Below are 17388 nucleotides of genomic sequence, written 5' to 3'. Positions count from 1 at the left end.
AAGTTCTGTACAGGGAGATATCCAGGTCGTAATGCGCAAAGGTCAGTGTAGTCGACCCCAGTAACATGGGAGACTTTGACTAATAAACTGTACTAATTGGACCGACCAAAAATTCTAGAAAAAAATATGTATATGGGAATATGAGTCTAGTTTCAGGGAAAATTCACGGAACTGGATTTTGAGTTCCAGAGCTCAAGATATGATTTTTAAAGCGACTAGTACGCAGATTGACAGCTTGTCTGGAAAAATTTTAATAAGTGGTTTGAAGTCTGTTAACACCTCGTGTTCGACTCCAGCGACGGCCTCGGGTTCGGGGTGTTACATGTATGGGACATAATGCTTGTGTATGAAAATTTTTGAATTAAAAGAATTTTTGTAGCTCAGTTATTGCATGTTTGTGAACGATTAAGTCCGGTAATGCCTCGTACCCTATTTTAGTGTCAGACACGAGTAATGGGTGTTACAGAGAGCATCAACTTCATGAACTCCAGCTATACATCTTCTTGAAGCTGTTCGATTTGTTGGCCATTGATATTTGTTACTCACGATCCTCTCGATGATCACACAAGCCTCATCATAAGACTTAGACAAAATTGCACCATTCGTAGAAGCATCTACCATCAATCTTGTATGTGCATTGAGACCATTATAGAATGTCTCCAACTGGATACAATGAGGAATCCCATGATGAGGACACTTATGAAGTAACTCCTTGAATCGCTCCTAAGCCTCATACAAAGGCTCATCATCCAATAGTTGGAAAGTTGTGATCTCGTTCCTCAACTTAGCGTTCTTGTTAGGCGGGAAATACTTAACCAAAAATCTTTCTGCTAATTCTTGCCATGTAGATATGGAACTTGGTGGCAATGAATTGAGCCATGCTCGTGCTCGATCTTGCAACGAGTATGGAAACAACTTCAACCTCAGTGCATTTTCAGTCACACCGGCTATCTTGAATGAATCACTAACTTCCATAAACAATTGAATGTGGAGATGTGGATCTTCCGTGGGCATACCACTAAATTGGTCCACCGTTTGTAGCATTTGAAACATCACTGGTTTCAATTCGAATTGGGTTGCCTCAATATCTGGCCTTCTAATTCCTAGATTTAACTCACTGAAAAGTGGCACAGCATATTATCTGATGCATCGATCCTTATCATTGGTAATGAGGATGGGATTTCGTACATGTTCGGCTTCATTACCTTGGTCTTGATTTTGATTTCCAAGGTCCATCTCGACTTGTCTTTGAGTTGTTCATTCACGTCTTCTTTGTCTGAAAGTTCGCTCAATTTCAAGGTCTACTGGGAGTAAACCAATAATCTGATCTATGCTCATAAACTCCTGAAAAGAAAATCACAAAATTTTTAAAAAAATAAGTTAGTAATGCTAGAAATAACCAAATTAAAAGTAAATAAATTCACAAAAAATGACTATGGCAACAATTGACAATCCCCGGCAACGACGCCAAAAACTTGTAATGCTCGGGTTTGTGCAAGTGTACACAGTCTTTATCAAGTAATAAGTAAGTATCAAGTTATCGTCTCTACAGGGATTGTATTTGTGCTAAGTCAATTAATTTGTAAAATTATATTAACAATTTGATAAATAAAAACAATATAATTAAGAAGTGATGATTAAAATATATTAAACTAAATGCAATGATCCCTGATGTGATTTATCCTAACATGCAACTATATGAATGAAATAGATTTTAGCAGAACTCAACTATATGAATGAAATAGATTTTAGCAAAACTAACGCAATAAGAAATAATTATAACATAAATAAGCTAGGTTAATTACTTTAATTAAACTCAAATTATTATCAACATACTTATCAATATTCGGAAAAACATTCCATGGCAACTTGATCTTTCATGAGTTTGGGAACCACATTAGGTCCTTTCGGAATCTTTTATTAGTGAATAAGCATTTTACTGATCCTTATTTACTAAGATTTTCTTAGTATTCGTGCGAGGTAATAGGGACGTGTTAGGTTTGAAATAGTTTAATCACACAAATCTAAAAACTATGCAGATAATAGAGCTTGGTTAGGGTTGTTATGTAACCTACAATTTAAGAGGCTAATTTGTTAAAAATCTTTATGCAAAGAAGATGATAGGCATGGGGTCTAAGAGAGTTTAGAGAGGAGAGAGTGATGAATTAGTGAGGGATGAGGGATGATGGATGAGGGATGATTAGAAAAGTGAGAAATTGGGTCTTATTTATAGGTAAGGCAAGGGAGCTAGTTTGCTAAAAATAGGAATGTCCATCTCTTGCAAATTCATCCAAGGGTGGCCTGCCATGATTTGTGGAAATGTGGCTGATTTTTGCTTGATTTAAGTGCCATAACATCATCAAGATCAGGACTCGGTCAATTGCAAATCTCTGGGTAAATCTCCGATTTTTTTAACTCTTCAAGGACCTTGTGTAATTAAACCAAAATTTGATTTATGAACATCCACATGCAACCGAATTTTTGGTTGACTTGGTCATCCATTTGGATGGTTTTGTAATCAACATAAAGCTCTTAGACCTATCCAGCAATAGTAGATAATTTAGAGGACCAAAGAATGTAATTTAGCCACTTTAATTAATCAATTTACTTAATTAACTAAAACCCACTTTAATAATGAAACATATTAAAATAAATTATTAAATATAACTTTATATTTTATTATTTAATTTAATCATGCATGGCCCACTTTATAGCTTGAAAATATAATATGCTCAAATTAATATAAAAGAAGTTACTTTCTGCGTGAAAACTATATAATAAAGCATAAAATCACATTTTAATAGTTTCCATGTCCCAATTTCATATTTTCATATATTTCATTAATTTATTGAGCAATTACTTAGTTTAAACAATAAATTTAAGTAAAAAGATGACGAATTATATGGGAAAAATCATATATATTTTTCAGTTTACAGGAGGCACTATCTGTATGGTGAGAGATGTATCATCTACACCGATCACAAGAGCCCAAGTACCTCCTTACTCAAAAGGAGTTGAACCTTAGGCAGCGTCAATGGATTGAGCTGCTCAAAGATTATGATTGTACAATAGAGTATCATCCTGGTAAGGCCAATGTGGTGGCTGATGCTCTCAGTCATAGAGAGATATCTGATTTGAGGGTAATGTTTACTCGTCTCAGCTTGTTTGATGATGGGGGTTTGTTAGTCGAGTTGCAAGTTAAGCTAACTTGGATTGAGCAGATTCGAGAAAAGTAGTTGGGGGATGATTCTTTGGTTTTGCAGCTCCATTAGGTTGAGAGCAAAAATGCATCTAATTTTGGGTTGAATAAAAATGCGGTTCTATGTTTTCGAGGACAGGTTTGTGTACCGAATGATTCTGATTTGAGATAGTCGATTCTGAGGGAAGCACATAGTAGTTCTTATGCTATGCACCCCGGTAGGAATAAGATGTATCGGGATCTCCGTGAACTGTACTGGTGCCTGGGTTTGAAACATGAGGTAACTAATCTCGTTTCTCATTATGTGACGTGCCAGCAAGTTAAGGCTATGCACTAGTTGCCTTCGGGTTTGCTCCATCCCATTAAAATTCCCTTATGGAAATGGGAGCGTGTGATAATAGACTTCATTAGTGGGTTGTCTTTATCACCCACTAATAAGGATTATGTATGGGTCATCGTAGATCGATTGACCAAGTCTGCCCACTTTATTCCAGTTCGGACGGAGTACTCTCTGCAAAAGTTAGTGAAGCTCTATATTTCTGAAATTGTAAGATTCCATAGGATACCTGTTTCGATAATCTATGATATGGATCATCTCTTCACTTCTCGGTTTTGGAAGAAATTGCATGAAGCTCTAGGTTTGAAATTGGACTTCAGTACTGCGTTCCATCCTCAGACCGATGGTCAATTTGAGAGGGTGATTCAGATACTGGAGGATGTGCTTCAGATACTGGAGGATGTGCTTCAGAGCTGTGTGATTGATTTCTGAGGTAGTTGGGAGGATTTTCTACCGTTAGTTGAGTTCACCTACAACAATAGTTTCCAGTCTAACATCTAAATGACACCTTACGAGCCTCTGTATGGTCGTAAGTGTTATACTCCACTATATTGGACTGATTGGGTGAGTGATGGGTTTTGAGTCCTGAGTCGATTTTCGAGACTGAAGATAAGGTTAGACTGATTTAGGATCATCTGAAAGTGCCTTCTGATAGACAGAAATCTAATGCAGATATGAAAATGAGGGATATCGAGTACTTTTTCGGTGATTTCATATTCCTTAAGGTATCTTTGTGGAAGAAAGTTTTGAGGCTCGATCGTAAGGGCAAGTTGAGCCTTAGGTTCATTGTGTCGTATTGGATTCTGAAGCGTGTGAGACCAGTTGTTTATCAGTTAAAGCTACCTCCAGAGTTAGACCGTATCCATGATGTGTTTCACATCTCAATGTTGAGGCGGTACCGATTTGATCCATCGCACGTTGTCCCTGTTGAGGAGATCGAGGTTAGACCAGAGTTGATGTTTGAGGAGGAGCCAGTTCAGATTTTGGATCAAGATATTAAAGTTCTGATAAGGAAGTCCAACTCATTGGTAAAGGTTCTGTGATGAAATCATGGAACTGAGGAAGGCACGTGAGAACCTGAGGATTCAATGCATCAGCAATATCCTTATCTATTCGGATCTAGTAAATTTCGAGTTCAAAATTTCTTTTAGGGGGAGAGTTGTAACGCCCTGAATAATTTAATTTTGTTTTTGTGAAACTTGATAAATATGTATCTGCTTCAATGGCTAAGTGTTCTGGATGTGTGTATGAGGTCTTGGGTTCAAGTCTCATTTCTGGAAAATTTTGTTATTTTTTATCCTAGCCTTATCCCTGCTAGGTAGGCTTTTGTAATATTGTTTGTAAACTCATATCAGAATGAGCTTGCTGGTTCGAGTGGTAATAAGTTAGTTTGCGGGAGCTCTGGTTTTTGAATCCTTGCGCGAGCATGGGTGTTAATTTTTGCTTCGGTTGTCTATTAGAGGTTCGGTGGAATTGAGAGTCTGAAGTAGTTGGATAGTGGAGTAGTGGGAAGTTATAGAGATAGTAGGATAATTTTTACCAAAATAATAAATTATTATTTTAATTATTATTCTTTTTTTTCTTTTCCTCTTTACCTTTGACGTTTTTTTCTTTGCTCTACTGTCAACCTTTTTCTTTTCTTTTCTAATTCTAGTTTGTTCCTTTTCTTCAAAATTTTGGTTCCTTCGCATGGTTCATAGGTAAGATTTCTATGTGGGTTAAGGGTGATGTTGTTTAATGCTTTAGTTTCTGTGGGTGTTTTTGAGCTAATTTGTTTTGCCATTTCGGTAGGTATTGCTCAAGAAATCTGAGACCCTTTGATTGCGTAGTTAAGTTTTGAGACTGCCATTGTCGAAGGTAAGCTTCTAAATCATTTTAGTACAGTTTTCTATTGTGATTTTGCATTGTGCTCGAGATTATATCATTTGGAATTGTGAATTAAGGTTAACTGGGGGCATTTTGATTGACAATTTTAGGTACTGTTCACTCTGGGGTGCAATTGCTTCGAAAACGAACCAGGTGTATACCCCTAACGCAAGAAAATGAGGTTTGGTGAAAGCCTAAAATTGGGTCTGTCAACGCCACAGGACGTGTGGTCGACTGTGTGGTTGGCCCTATGCGAGACACGACCGTGTGACTGATGGAAGTGTGGCCGTGCACTTAGCACGGCCGTGTGACGGTGTGAGTATGGTTGTGTGGGCTACACGGGCTAGGTCAGTTTGGGCGCATGGGCCACACTGGTGAGCCACACGAGCGTGTGGGTTTTGGGCATGTTTATTCTGTATACAAGCATGTTAAGTATGTTTATTCTATTATTGTTGCATCTATATCTGTGTTTGGGGTGAGATTGTATATGTGGAGGAAGTGAACTGTACGGTAACCTTTCGCCTATATATCTGACAGTTGACTGCATATTATCTGTTATGTGTCGTATCGACACTTAATGGTGTGTAGGGATGGGTGGGTGTTTTTAACCCCACATGATGTGATGGGGTGGATGGAGATGGTGTGTAGAGGATGGGGGTAGGATTCTGTACGTCTGATCTATTATCTGATTCTAATATCTGTTTCTGTTATGGACTTAGGTTCGAATCTGTATTTGACTGGATATGAAATTTTGTGTATATTGCATGATTGTCTTTGTTGGGTTACACACTGAGTCTACGAAAACTCACATATGTTGTCTATTCTATTCAGGTAATCCACAAACATAGGCGGATCAGTGTGATGGAGGCTTAGTGGTGACCAATTGGCGAAAACTATTATTATTATTTAATGGTTTTACTGAAATTTCTTGTTCTCGTGTTTTTGTAATTTTTGGACTCTCTGGACTTTTTGGACTGTTTGGTTTGAATTTTTGGGTTGATTGCGTTATGGTTTCCAAACTGCGATGATTCGACAAAATAATGATTTTAAGTGAACAAATGTTATTTTTGAAAATATGAGAGTGGTTTTGTTTTAAAGGATTTTCAAACTTCTACTACGAAATAATTAGCTAACTCTAAAGAACAACATGTAACGGTTTCAGTAATATATATAAATGAATATGTTTTATAAAACTTGGACGTTTTATCAAATAACTAAACATTGTTTTTTCGAAGTATTATTGGCTTCATAACCCTTCTTCGTAACACTCCTGGATTCGGCCATACTGTCTAGGCCGGGTTTGGGGTGTTACAAAATTAATAGCAACAAAGGTTTAAGAGTGATACTACCATTGAAACCATATAGATTTAGAAAGATCATATTTGTTGTACCAATAGATAAACTTGACATATTGAGAGAGTATCACAAATTCATTATCAATTAAAAGAATTATAAAAAATATCATTTCGAAAGCTCATATTACCCAGATGTGAATATATAAGAGAATCGTACAATTCATTTTTATATAGCCCTTTGAAATCCAAGTAAAATATGGTTTGAACACTCGAGAGTCTACCTAACTCCAAACATATATATAGCATTAAAAGTGCTTCCAACCAAACAATAACATATAGGGGTCTAAAGTGCACCAAAGTGCCATGCCATGAGACAATATATCATATATTCATTCAATAGCATGCAAATAATATCCTATGGCATGTTATATATGTCCTATATATTCTATCAAGTTACAAGAGCACTTCATACTTGAAACAACTTAATGATACCATTTCATTCTTAAATGCATCAAGTTCACATGTTTCATATAAATACACAACTAATTGTTTCTAACATAGAACAATGAGTCTCATGTGAATTAGTATACATACCTCACGTTACATATAAATTTGAGTCAATTGGATCTTAAAACCCCATCCAAGTCTCATGAGCAACGTTCTATGCAATTGGTATTCAATATCTTACATATACCTTATTAGCATTATTAGTACTTACATATAAACATAACCAACCTTATAATGTATCTTAATTACCATCTAAATTTTACAATTATAAGAATTAATAATCCTATCACCATTCCACTTCTCATTAACTTATACAATGGACTTTCATAGATAATCCTTATTGTAGTCTTGAACAAATATCTCATTATGTACATTTATTCTTTATTTTTACTTAATTCATTAGATTAAACACGTTATTTATGTAACATCCGAAACTTGGCCTGGATGTCTAGACCAAGTCCAGTGAATTACATCATCGATCTTAAAATCTCACAGTTATAACGCAATAACACTAAACCATTCATCATATATTATCTAGCACATGGTTAATTAAGTATGAAATTTCCCGAAACATCATATTATCATAAAATACCAAAAGCCCTAATGGTAATTATTAAACGAAAGGCTAAAGCTTGACCAAGCTCCTACAGCGTCGACCCATTCAAGTTTGTGAACCACCTGCAATTCAATCAGAAAATAAATGAGTTGTGAACTTAGTACATAAAAGAGGGTTTACACAAGTGTAATACAATTGAGAGATCATTCTCGAATCCCGTGATCTGATTAAGCAATAGAAGTCCTTCTAGTTTAGATACAAAATAGTTCAGTTATAGAAGCAGAAGTAGTTTCGGTTTCATTTACAAAACATATTAGTTTCATATGCAAGTTTCATACACTCAGCCTCTACACACCATCTTTGACCCACCCAACACACCAATAAGGGTGTTCAACGCCCGTCCAACCCTACACACCATAGAGTGTTTGTCTGACATGTATACAGAGTCGCAGCTTAGCTGCTAAATCAGAATGCGTCTAAGCATCAGATTCACAGCTATCTGTATTGTGGCTTAGCCATCAGTTCGGATCAGAGTACTTCCTTCTTTACAGTATCCCAACCCACGCATATGCAGTATACTCATATCCACATTTACAGAGTACAGTTCAATATTAAAAATAGTTATCACATTACACATGTAGTTATGCTATACATATGTCAATCATAAAGCATCAGAGAGCCCTCATACAATCAAATTCATATCATTTATGCATTGAGGAGGTTAAGGTCAATGTCGACCACACACACGGCCTTAGGAAATCAATATTTGGACCCTATTAATATGCCACACGGCCTGAACACACGCCCGTGTGGTTCACACAGCCTGGACATATGCCGATGTCCTTGCTTGTATGGTTCACACGGCCTGGACACAGTGTCCTCTGCCTGTGTGGTTCCAAAACATAAACAGTGAGTTACACGGCTTGGGCACACGCCCGTGTCCTTGCCTGTATGCCTCACACGACCTGGGTAGACGCCCATATCCCTGGCCATGTGGTCCTAAGTCACAAATAGAGAGTTATATGGCCTGGACACATGTTGTGTCATTGCTCATGTGGCACCAAGACAATGAACAGTGAGTTACACGGCCTAGACACACACCCGTGTCCTTTGCCCGTGTGAACCCTACACTAATATAGCCATACACGGCCTAAAAACATGCCCGTGTGCCTTGCCTATGTGACCTCAAATCGATGAACAGTGAGTTACATGGCCAACCACACAGCTTGGGACACGGTTGTGTGGCTTACACGGTCTGGACACACGTCCGTGTGCTTGGCCGTGTGGCATCGACAACCACTATTTTTGATGACCGTAACTCAAAAAATTAAGGTTTTTGGCATGCACTCGATCTCGTTTTGACGAAAAAACAATGTGGAGACTACCCAAAACCTAATTAACCATTCTGCAATCAATCAATTGACTAAAATGACTAGATAACGCAAACGTTAACACTCAATCAATTATGTCGAATAAATCGACACCAAGAAACTTCAACAACGAACACTTACCGATGATCTGCTGAACTAATTCGTAACAGCATCCGAAGGAATACCCTCCTCCGAATTCACTCCTAAAGACAAGATTAACGACTAATTAACAACGAATTTATGTATAGCCATCGAAGAATTCCCAATTTAATTACGTAAATGGAAACTAACAACTTCGCAGAACTTACATGAAAATTTCTAACAACGCTCCGAATCACTTAGGACTCTTAATACTTTGACAATCAGTTACCGAATGCAATTAAAGAACTCACTTGGAAGATGAAAAAGAAGAAAAATGAAGGAGGAGGAAAAAGAAAGAAAGAAGAAAGGGAAGGGAAGAAATTGACGTTAAAAATATTTATTAACTAACCACCATCCTCATATTAGCATTTAGCAAAAAAAAATTTCTAATGCATATGATGAGACTCGAACTTAAAACTAGATAGAATACAAACAGATGGTTAACCAGTGAACCAGCAGACTTATTATTAACACAAATTACACAAAATTGCACTTAACTACATAACACATGGATAATGGTTGTTTTAAAAATAACAAAACTTTTAACGATGCAACTTAAACTCCAAACCTTAACCACAATAGCAGAACACAGAACCACAGATACAGAGATTAATTACTGCAAATTATCACAATTAAATTCTAAAATTTTGGGGCGTTACAATTTATTAATTAGTAATTAGGATAATTAAAGATTTTCATGAGAATTCACACAAAAAGTTCCACAAAATAAGAAGAGGCTTCAAGCGTAATTTTCCCTAATTGAGATACATTAAGTTAATAATCCTATCACCTAGATGGACGCACTTTTCATTTCTCTATCCTAAAATTAGTCTATTTCCCTAATTAAAAAAATGCCCAAAGGCCTAATTAAAAAATAAAATGACTTTTAAGTCTAATTTTGCACTTTTTTTAACCTTTTTAACAACTTTTTGGTATTTTAAAATATTTAGGATGGTCAAAGGTACAACCTTTTTATCTTTTTGTGGCCATTATTAACTCATGATATTAAAATAAAGCTCAAAGGTTCAAAAATTAATCTCATTGAAGCTCGCACTTATAATTTATTATAGGCATAACGGTGCAAAAAGCCCTTAAACATTTTTTAAAAAAAAATTAACCTTCTATTTTTTTATCACTGATTTGGGTACTTGGACTTTCAAAATACATAAAAAAAACCCTTAAACCTTTAAAAAAAATTAAGCCCCTCCTTTATTTTGCACTCAATTGGGTATCTAAACTTTCAAAATTCATCAAAAAGGCCTTTAAACTTTTTCAAAACAAGCAATTAAGCCCTTACTTTTCTTAAAAATTAGAAAAATATTATAAAAAATTAAAATCAGTAAATCTATAAATATTATTAAATTTTAATAAAAATTCAAATATTAAAAATGTATTAAAAATTAGAAAAAATATAAAAATCGTAAAAACTATATAAAAAATTGTAACAAATTATAAAATATATAAAATTATAAAAAATATTATAAAAATTTATAACTCATAAGAAAATTATACAAAATGTAAAGAAATATAAATTTCGTAAAAAAATTTATAAAAATTATCATACCAAAAGAAGAATTTTATAATTTTTCTATAAGTTTTATTGATTTTTATTTTTTTATCATTTTTTGCCACATGTCATGTTGTGTTGCGAAATATGATAACTTTAATTGAAAACAAAAACTAGGGGTCATTAATTTTTTTATGATTTTTATAAAATTTTGCAATTTTTTTAATTTTTTATGATTTTTATAAAAAAATTCTAAATTTTTATATTTTTATTAAAATTTAATAATTTTATAAAATTTATTATTCATTATAATTTTTAGTAAGAGTAGGGGCTTAATTGAAATTTTAAAAAATTTTGAGGGTCATTTTTATGCATTTTGAAAGTTCAAGTACTCAATTGAGTGAAAAAAAAAGCAGGGACATAAATTTTTTGAAGAAGTTTGAGGGCATTTTTTTATGTATTTTGAAATTTTAAGTGCTTAATTGAGTGCAAAAAAGAAGGAATGCTTAATTACTTTTTATTTATTTATTTATTTAAATTTGAGAGTTTTTTACACCTTAAGCCTTTATTAATGGGCAAAATGTGAAAATTATCTTAATTAAAATTATCATTTGACCCTTCACTTAAAAATCTTATCTTACTGATTCTAAAACTCGGAAAATTGCATTTTCTCTAAATTCTCATACCAAATCTAAGGTAAAAATTTTCAAAATCAAATTCTAAAAATTTTTTGGATGTTACATATTTGTTTATTTGATTCTTTTGGATTTGCATTGTGTATTCTAAATTATAGTTGTTTAGACATACATTTATAATTATATTATATTTATAATAATGATTTTTAAAAAAGAAAAAGAAAAAGAAGTAACATGATTTTTCTTATAAATTTATATATTTAATACATCTACAATTATTTTTAGAAGAAAGAAGATTGATGATACTTGGCCATCAATTTTAACATGAGATTCAGTTACAAGTTAATTTAATAAATTCAAATGTCATGAAAAATATGTTTCAATCAAACCAATCATTCTTTCTTGGAAATGCAATATAGTCTTTAAAATAACCCATTAACAAAGAGTAAAATTAGTCATTATTTTAGCTAAAATTAAAGGAATGGGTTCTGAAATTAGGGAACCAAAAGCCTTCCAAAATCTGGACATTGGCTTTCAGATAGCACTGCCTTACCACTATTTCAACAGAAGTGTGAACAAACTTTACACCAATACCAACCCCAAATAAATTTTGAAATGTATTTATTTATTTATTTTTAAAAAATATTTTTATTATACAATTTTATGTATATTTATTTTCTTAATAGAATCAAGACTAAATTGACAAAATATATAAAATTAAAAGTTAAATTTATTGAATTTTTTTTTAGAATTGGGGACCAATTTAATAGGATTTGTATTATTATAATAATAATAAGTCTACATCAATATTTCGCTAATGATTTAACAAAGGAGAACTAAAATATTAAACCTCAATAACATCAATGATTAAATAGAAAAAATTTGAGTTGGTAATCAAAACAAAAACACACTAATGCTTGAGTTACTCATGTAGTTAACCCAAAAATTAATGGCAAAGTTCAGTTTTTGATAACTTTGAAATTTTAGTTTTGAGTTTTGTCTATGTAAATCTTGCAAGAATAAATAGGAGCGTAAATGAAATACTAATATTCACGAGTTATTCAAGTTCAACTAAAAAAGAAACTTAAAATTCAATTCAATAATTATCGGGTTGAGCTCGAGCAAATTTAGGTTATCGATCGAATCAAATTCAAGCAATACAGTACTTAATTCAACAGCTCATGAGCTTAATCAAGCTTTTCGTTTGAATATATTTTAGATTATGAAATTACATTTTTACCCTTATTATAAAAAATAGCTTAAGTATGAACGAGCTCAAGATTGTATATAAATGAGCTTAATCGAGCTCGAATTTTAGCTTAAGTACGAAAATTAATTAAACAAGCTTAATAGAGCTCAAGCAAAAGTAATTCATCATGTTTCAAGTCGAGCTTGAACCTAAAAATTAATATTCAATTGAGCTTGTGGAAATAAACCTCGGATTTCGACCAAAACAATGAGTGATGTCGCAATAAGGGAAAACTCCTCGTCACGACGAGAAACCGACATCACAATGAGAACAAGGCTTTTGTCCCGACGACGCTATCATTTTTCGTCTCGACGACCAAACGCCACATCACAACATGGTGACGTGTTCCTCAAGTTTATCAGTTTTCTTCTTTCAGTTAACTTTATTTTAGTTTCCCACTTAAACCATAATTAACTGAGGGATATTCTAATAATATTAGCTACGAATATCATCCTATAAATAGGCCTTAGTTACCCTAGGTTTATAGAACAAAAAATATATAGATTGAGAGGATTCTGTTTTTTGAGTTTGAAGGGTTTTTCTTTAGGGGTTTTGGATTTTTCTTTTTATTCTCTCTACCGTTGCACTCGTTTTATATATTAGTGAAATCTTCTTTTATCTGTGGTTTTCTATCCTCTTCAAATGAGTTTTTCACTTATAATTTGTGTGTTCGATCTTTTCAATTTCTTCATTTATTTTACTTGTTCGTTGTTTACACAAATTTATCCCCAACAAAGCTCGAACTGAATATCAAACCTGTATTTTTGAGTCCTTAGCAAAACTCATTTTAGTGTTTGTAATAGTGAAGTAAGTTGAAATTTTAAAATAAATTGTTTATAGTTTCACTCGAGTCAAACTTACCTAGTGTTCATAATTCCTCGTCAAATACCAACTCAATCAATTTTTAGAGATTTTATTTTATTTTAATATATATATGTTTTTGTTTCTTAAAAAATAAATTTCTATTTAATTAAACAATACATTGAATGATTCTCAAAAGTAAGAAGAATGTGTAAGCGAAACTACACCTGTTCATGGGTCGGGCTACTCGGCCCGATCCGAAGGCCCATCCAAAATGTGAGAGAGTTTGAGCAAAAATATAAGCTCGAAAATGGGTTTGGACAAAAAAATAAGACCTGTTTAAAAAATGGGTCAAGCCTCGGATAAGGTATTTTTGGCCTGAACTTGGCTCGGTCCGGCCCGAATTCACTAAAGGACAAAAAAAATCTATTTTTTTAATATTATTTTCTTATTGTTTTCTCCCTATTTTGCTACCATTTTACTATTATGTTGCTACTATTTTGTTGTTATTATTTGGATATTGTATAAAACTTATTTTATTGTTAATTTTGTTATTATTTTAAAGACATTTGTTAATTTTGTTATTATTCTAAAGGCATTTGCTTGTTAAGTTGCATCTATCTTAGTGTCATTTAAGTATACATATTTTTTAAAATTTATTTTCAATTTGTTAGGAAATATTTATTTTGATGTTTTTAGTATTTTTGATGTATTATATATATTAAAATTATATAAAAAATAATATAAAAATTAATATGAGTTGGCCGGGTCAAGCCAAAGTTTTAATATTTTTGTCCGGGTCGGATTTGGACGAAATTTTAAGCCTATTTTTTAGATCAAACCGAACCCAAACTTAACAAATGAACCTAAATTTTTAATTGATTTCGACCCGGCCCGACCATGCACACCTTTAGGGGCAATCCAGTTGAACCAAATTTATTGTCTAACTTTTCATACGGGCGTGTTCAGATTTAGCTTGGCAGCATTGTGTTAGCTAATCATATTCAATAAAAAATACAATAAAAACACATTTTTAATAAGTGTTTCTAGCCATTAATTAAGAAAACTCTTTATTTTATTTTATTGATAAATTAACTAATAATTGTGTTACCATGTGATACATAATTAATAATTAAGTATCAAAACATGCAGGTCACTTAATTTACCATTAATTTTCATATAAGCCACAAATCTTTAGTTTCATCAAATCACATCATTGAACTTTTATTATTAAAAATTCATGTCACTTATACTAACTTAGGAAATTTTGACTTAAACATGAATCCATAACTTAGGATGATATCCCAAATTTAATTATGTTTTTAAAAAAGTCATATATGCATGTTGAGATAAACTGTAACATTAAAATTATTCAATGAATTTAGCATAAGTGACATACTTATTAATAGTAGAAGTTTACTGATATAATTTGATGGAATTAAAGATTTGTGTTTTACATGTAACTTAATATTGAAAATATGGTTCTGGTTCATCGAAGCCTATAATCATGCATGATCATATTTTTTAAAAATTTTTTTTGTTAACTTCAGTAAAAAGTTGTGTATAAATTCTAATTTCTTCATTAAAATAAAGATAAAATCAACATATTAAAACTCAAATCCAAAAACCTCGTTTTAATCTCAAATTATGATTCAATTTAAAATTATTATTGAACTGTGATTCATATTTGAACAGATGCAATTTTAATAATATACTTGTTAATTTGATTAAAAACTATAAAAAGTATGAAATATTTATATTTGTTATAAAATAAATATAATAGAGAGTAAAAAAATAAAGAAATTGTGAGAGTAAAAGAGAATTAGGTATTTTATTCATTAATAAAATTTTTTAATAAACATTAAAGTTTTAAAGTACATCAAACTCATTTTGATCTTGATGGATATCCACTTAATAATAAAATATTCATAATACTCCCCCTCCCCCTTAAATGTCCATTGATACATAATGTACTTCGTTAAAACCTTATTAGATAAAAGCCTTGTGGAAAAAGAATCCTTATAAATGAAAAAAGAGTACACTTATCTATAATACGTATAGCATACTGCCTCGTTAAAAATCTTACTAAGAAACCTAGAGGACAAAACCTCGGTTAAGGGAAAAAGTGTACTAAAAATCTTACTAAGAAACCTAGCGAACAAAACCTCGGTTAAGGGAAAAAGAGTACAACATATATTTACTCCCCATGACAACATCACATAATATCTCATATTCTACTTATTCAATCTTGAATACTAGCTTTCAAATAATCACTTAAACGAGTTTGATAAACGTTCATATCATCATTTTTCTAGAAATAATGAGTAAGGAAGACTTTTGGGGAAATATAATTTAACCTCTTTAAGAGTTTCAACAATAATCATAACAAACTTTGACCATAACCCTTCTATAAAAATACAAATAAGTATTTTTGATCATTTTATAATTTTCCTTCAACTACTATTCCCTGAGTTAAATATATCACATAGTTCAAATTATTTCACTTCATATAAATGTTTACAGAAACATAGAATAATTTCTTGGGATTTTTTTATGCTTCTATCATTCTAAATCCTTCAACAATTTTAATATAAAATTTTACTATATAGTGATTCGTATAAAAGGTTGCAACAATAACCATTAGACGTATGTCAATGAGTTGAAAAAATAATAAAATATCTAAAAATATTGCATTCACCAAAAAAGAATATTATACATTTCATAATTAATGTCAGGACTTAGAGAAAAATTTCATTTTTCTTATTTTGTTTCCACAAAACTATGCATTCGTATCTCACTGGCTTTACACCTTTAGACACTTGAACTACTAGTCCAAAAAAAATTATGAATTTAATTCAACTTTAATTGCATCTTTCCATTTTGGTCAACCTATTCCATGTATATATTTCTTGACAAATTTATTCAAGATTCTCATTTTCTTTCATTATTTCAATAATATTATTGCGTAAACAACTTTTATTTATTTCAAGATTCTTTTTTTTCTCGTATGGACATAACTTATCGAGATCTCTTTATTTTCATTCTTTTACTTTAATCTCTTCTAGAGTTTTAATAATTATTTATGCTTTAGGTCTCTTCATGAGCACAGCCTCCACTATATGACCATATATATTTATTCTTTTCTTTTATAAGAATTTTCATCTTTTGAACCAATTGAACTACCATGCTTCAAACATGCATTACCTTCAAGTAGTCTAACAAGTTGTCCTATTGAGACTTCAACTCAAATAAAAACAAGAGCTGGTATATAACACTTGTTCATCAAGTCAGTAAATGCATCTGGTAGTTAAGTTATAATAAAGTGAATTATATTCTTGAACTTCTAGTTCAAATTACTTTCTATGATGATCTGGATAATGATAATTCATTCCAAGTAATTTATTTTAACTATCTTATATCATTTTTCTCCCCCTGATGTTGGGAAAACTTGTCAAATCAAAATTTTAATCATCAAATCGTGCTATAATTGAATCTCCAATTTATTCAACACATTTATTAATATAATGAGACTCATAATTAATATATATTTCTGACATTCTTTGAACACCCATTTTTTTGTATTGTGGTGGAGCAACTTGAACATACATTGCACATTCAAAGATTATTTGGCTCCTGACCAAAAGCCAATTCTAGTAGGGAGTATTTATCATAACCTATTGGCATGATGTGTACAAGTGTCGAAAAATATCATATCCTTATACATGCATACTAAAAGAGTTGTTCTCAAAAGATATGGTTTAGCTACTAACCAGAGGCATTGAATTATTAATTCTACTAAACCATTTTATACACATAAACATTAGGCTTTGTGATATTTACTCACACCAACAATCTAATATACAATGATCATTGAAAGCCTGAGAAATAAACTCACCAACATTAGCAATAATTGTCAAGATTACAT

The 17388-nt window shown here is 32.0% G+C and overlaps 1 protein-coding gene and 1 non-coding gene across 2 annotated transcripts; both read left to right on the top strand.

Moving 5' to 3' along the window:
- The first annotated feature begins 679 nt into the window (after positions 1-679).
- Positions 680-786, top strand: LOC121208906 (small nucleolar RNA R71). The gene has a single exon (XR_005904028.1). It is a non-coding gene; the product is annotated as a small nucleolar RNA R71 (small nucleolar RNA).
- A 2526-nt stretch (positions 787-3312) lies between these two features.
- LOC107895530 (uncharacterized) lies at positions 3313-4579 on the top strand. Its single transcript, XM_016820795.1, has 3 exons — positions 3313-3338; positions 4192-4261; positions 4346-4579. The coding sequence occupies exons 1-3, from the start codon at positions 3313-3315 to the stop codon at positions 4577-4579; spliced, it is 330 nt and encodes a 109-aa protein (XP_016676284.1).
- Positions 4580-17388: the final 12809 nt, after the last annotated feature.

This window comes from Gossypium hirsutum, chromosome A10 (genome assembly GCF_007990345.1).
Source record: "Gossypium hirsutum isolate 1008001.06 chromosome A10, Gossypium_hirsutum_v2.1, whole genome shotgun sequence".
In the NCBI taxonomy this organism is placed as follows: domain Eukaryota; kingdom Viridiplantae; phylum Streptophyta; class Magnoliopsida; order Malvales; family Malvaceae; genus Gossypium; species Gossypium hirsutum.
Note: the sequence above shows the minus strand (reverse complement) of the source record. Positions and strands in the feature narration are given on the sequence as shown.

What these genes read in the sequence shown, in the direction of transcription:
- LOC107895530 (XM_016820795.1), top strand. Translation starts at nt 3,313, where the DNA reads ATGCGGTTCTATGTTTTCGAGGACAG. An exon ending in TTCTATGTTTTCGAGGACAG is followed by an intron (nt 3,339 to 4,191) that starts GTTTGTGTACCG and finishes GCCTTCTGATAG; the next exon opens with ACAGAAATCTAATGCAGATA. An exon ending in GTGATTTCATATTCCTTAAG is followed by an intron (nt 4,262 to 4,345) that starts GTATCTTTGTGG and finishes TGGATTCTGAAG; the next exon opens with CGTGTGAGACCAGTTGTTTA.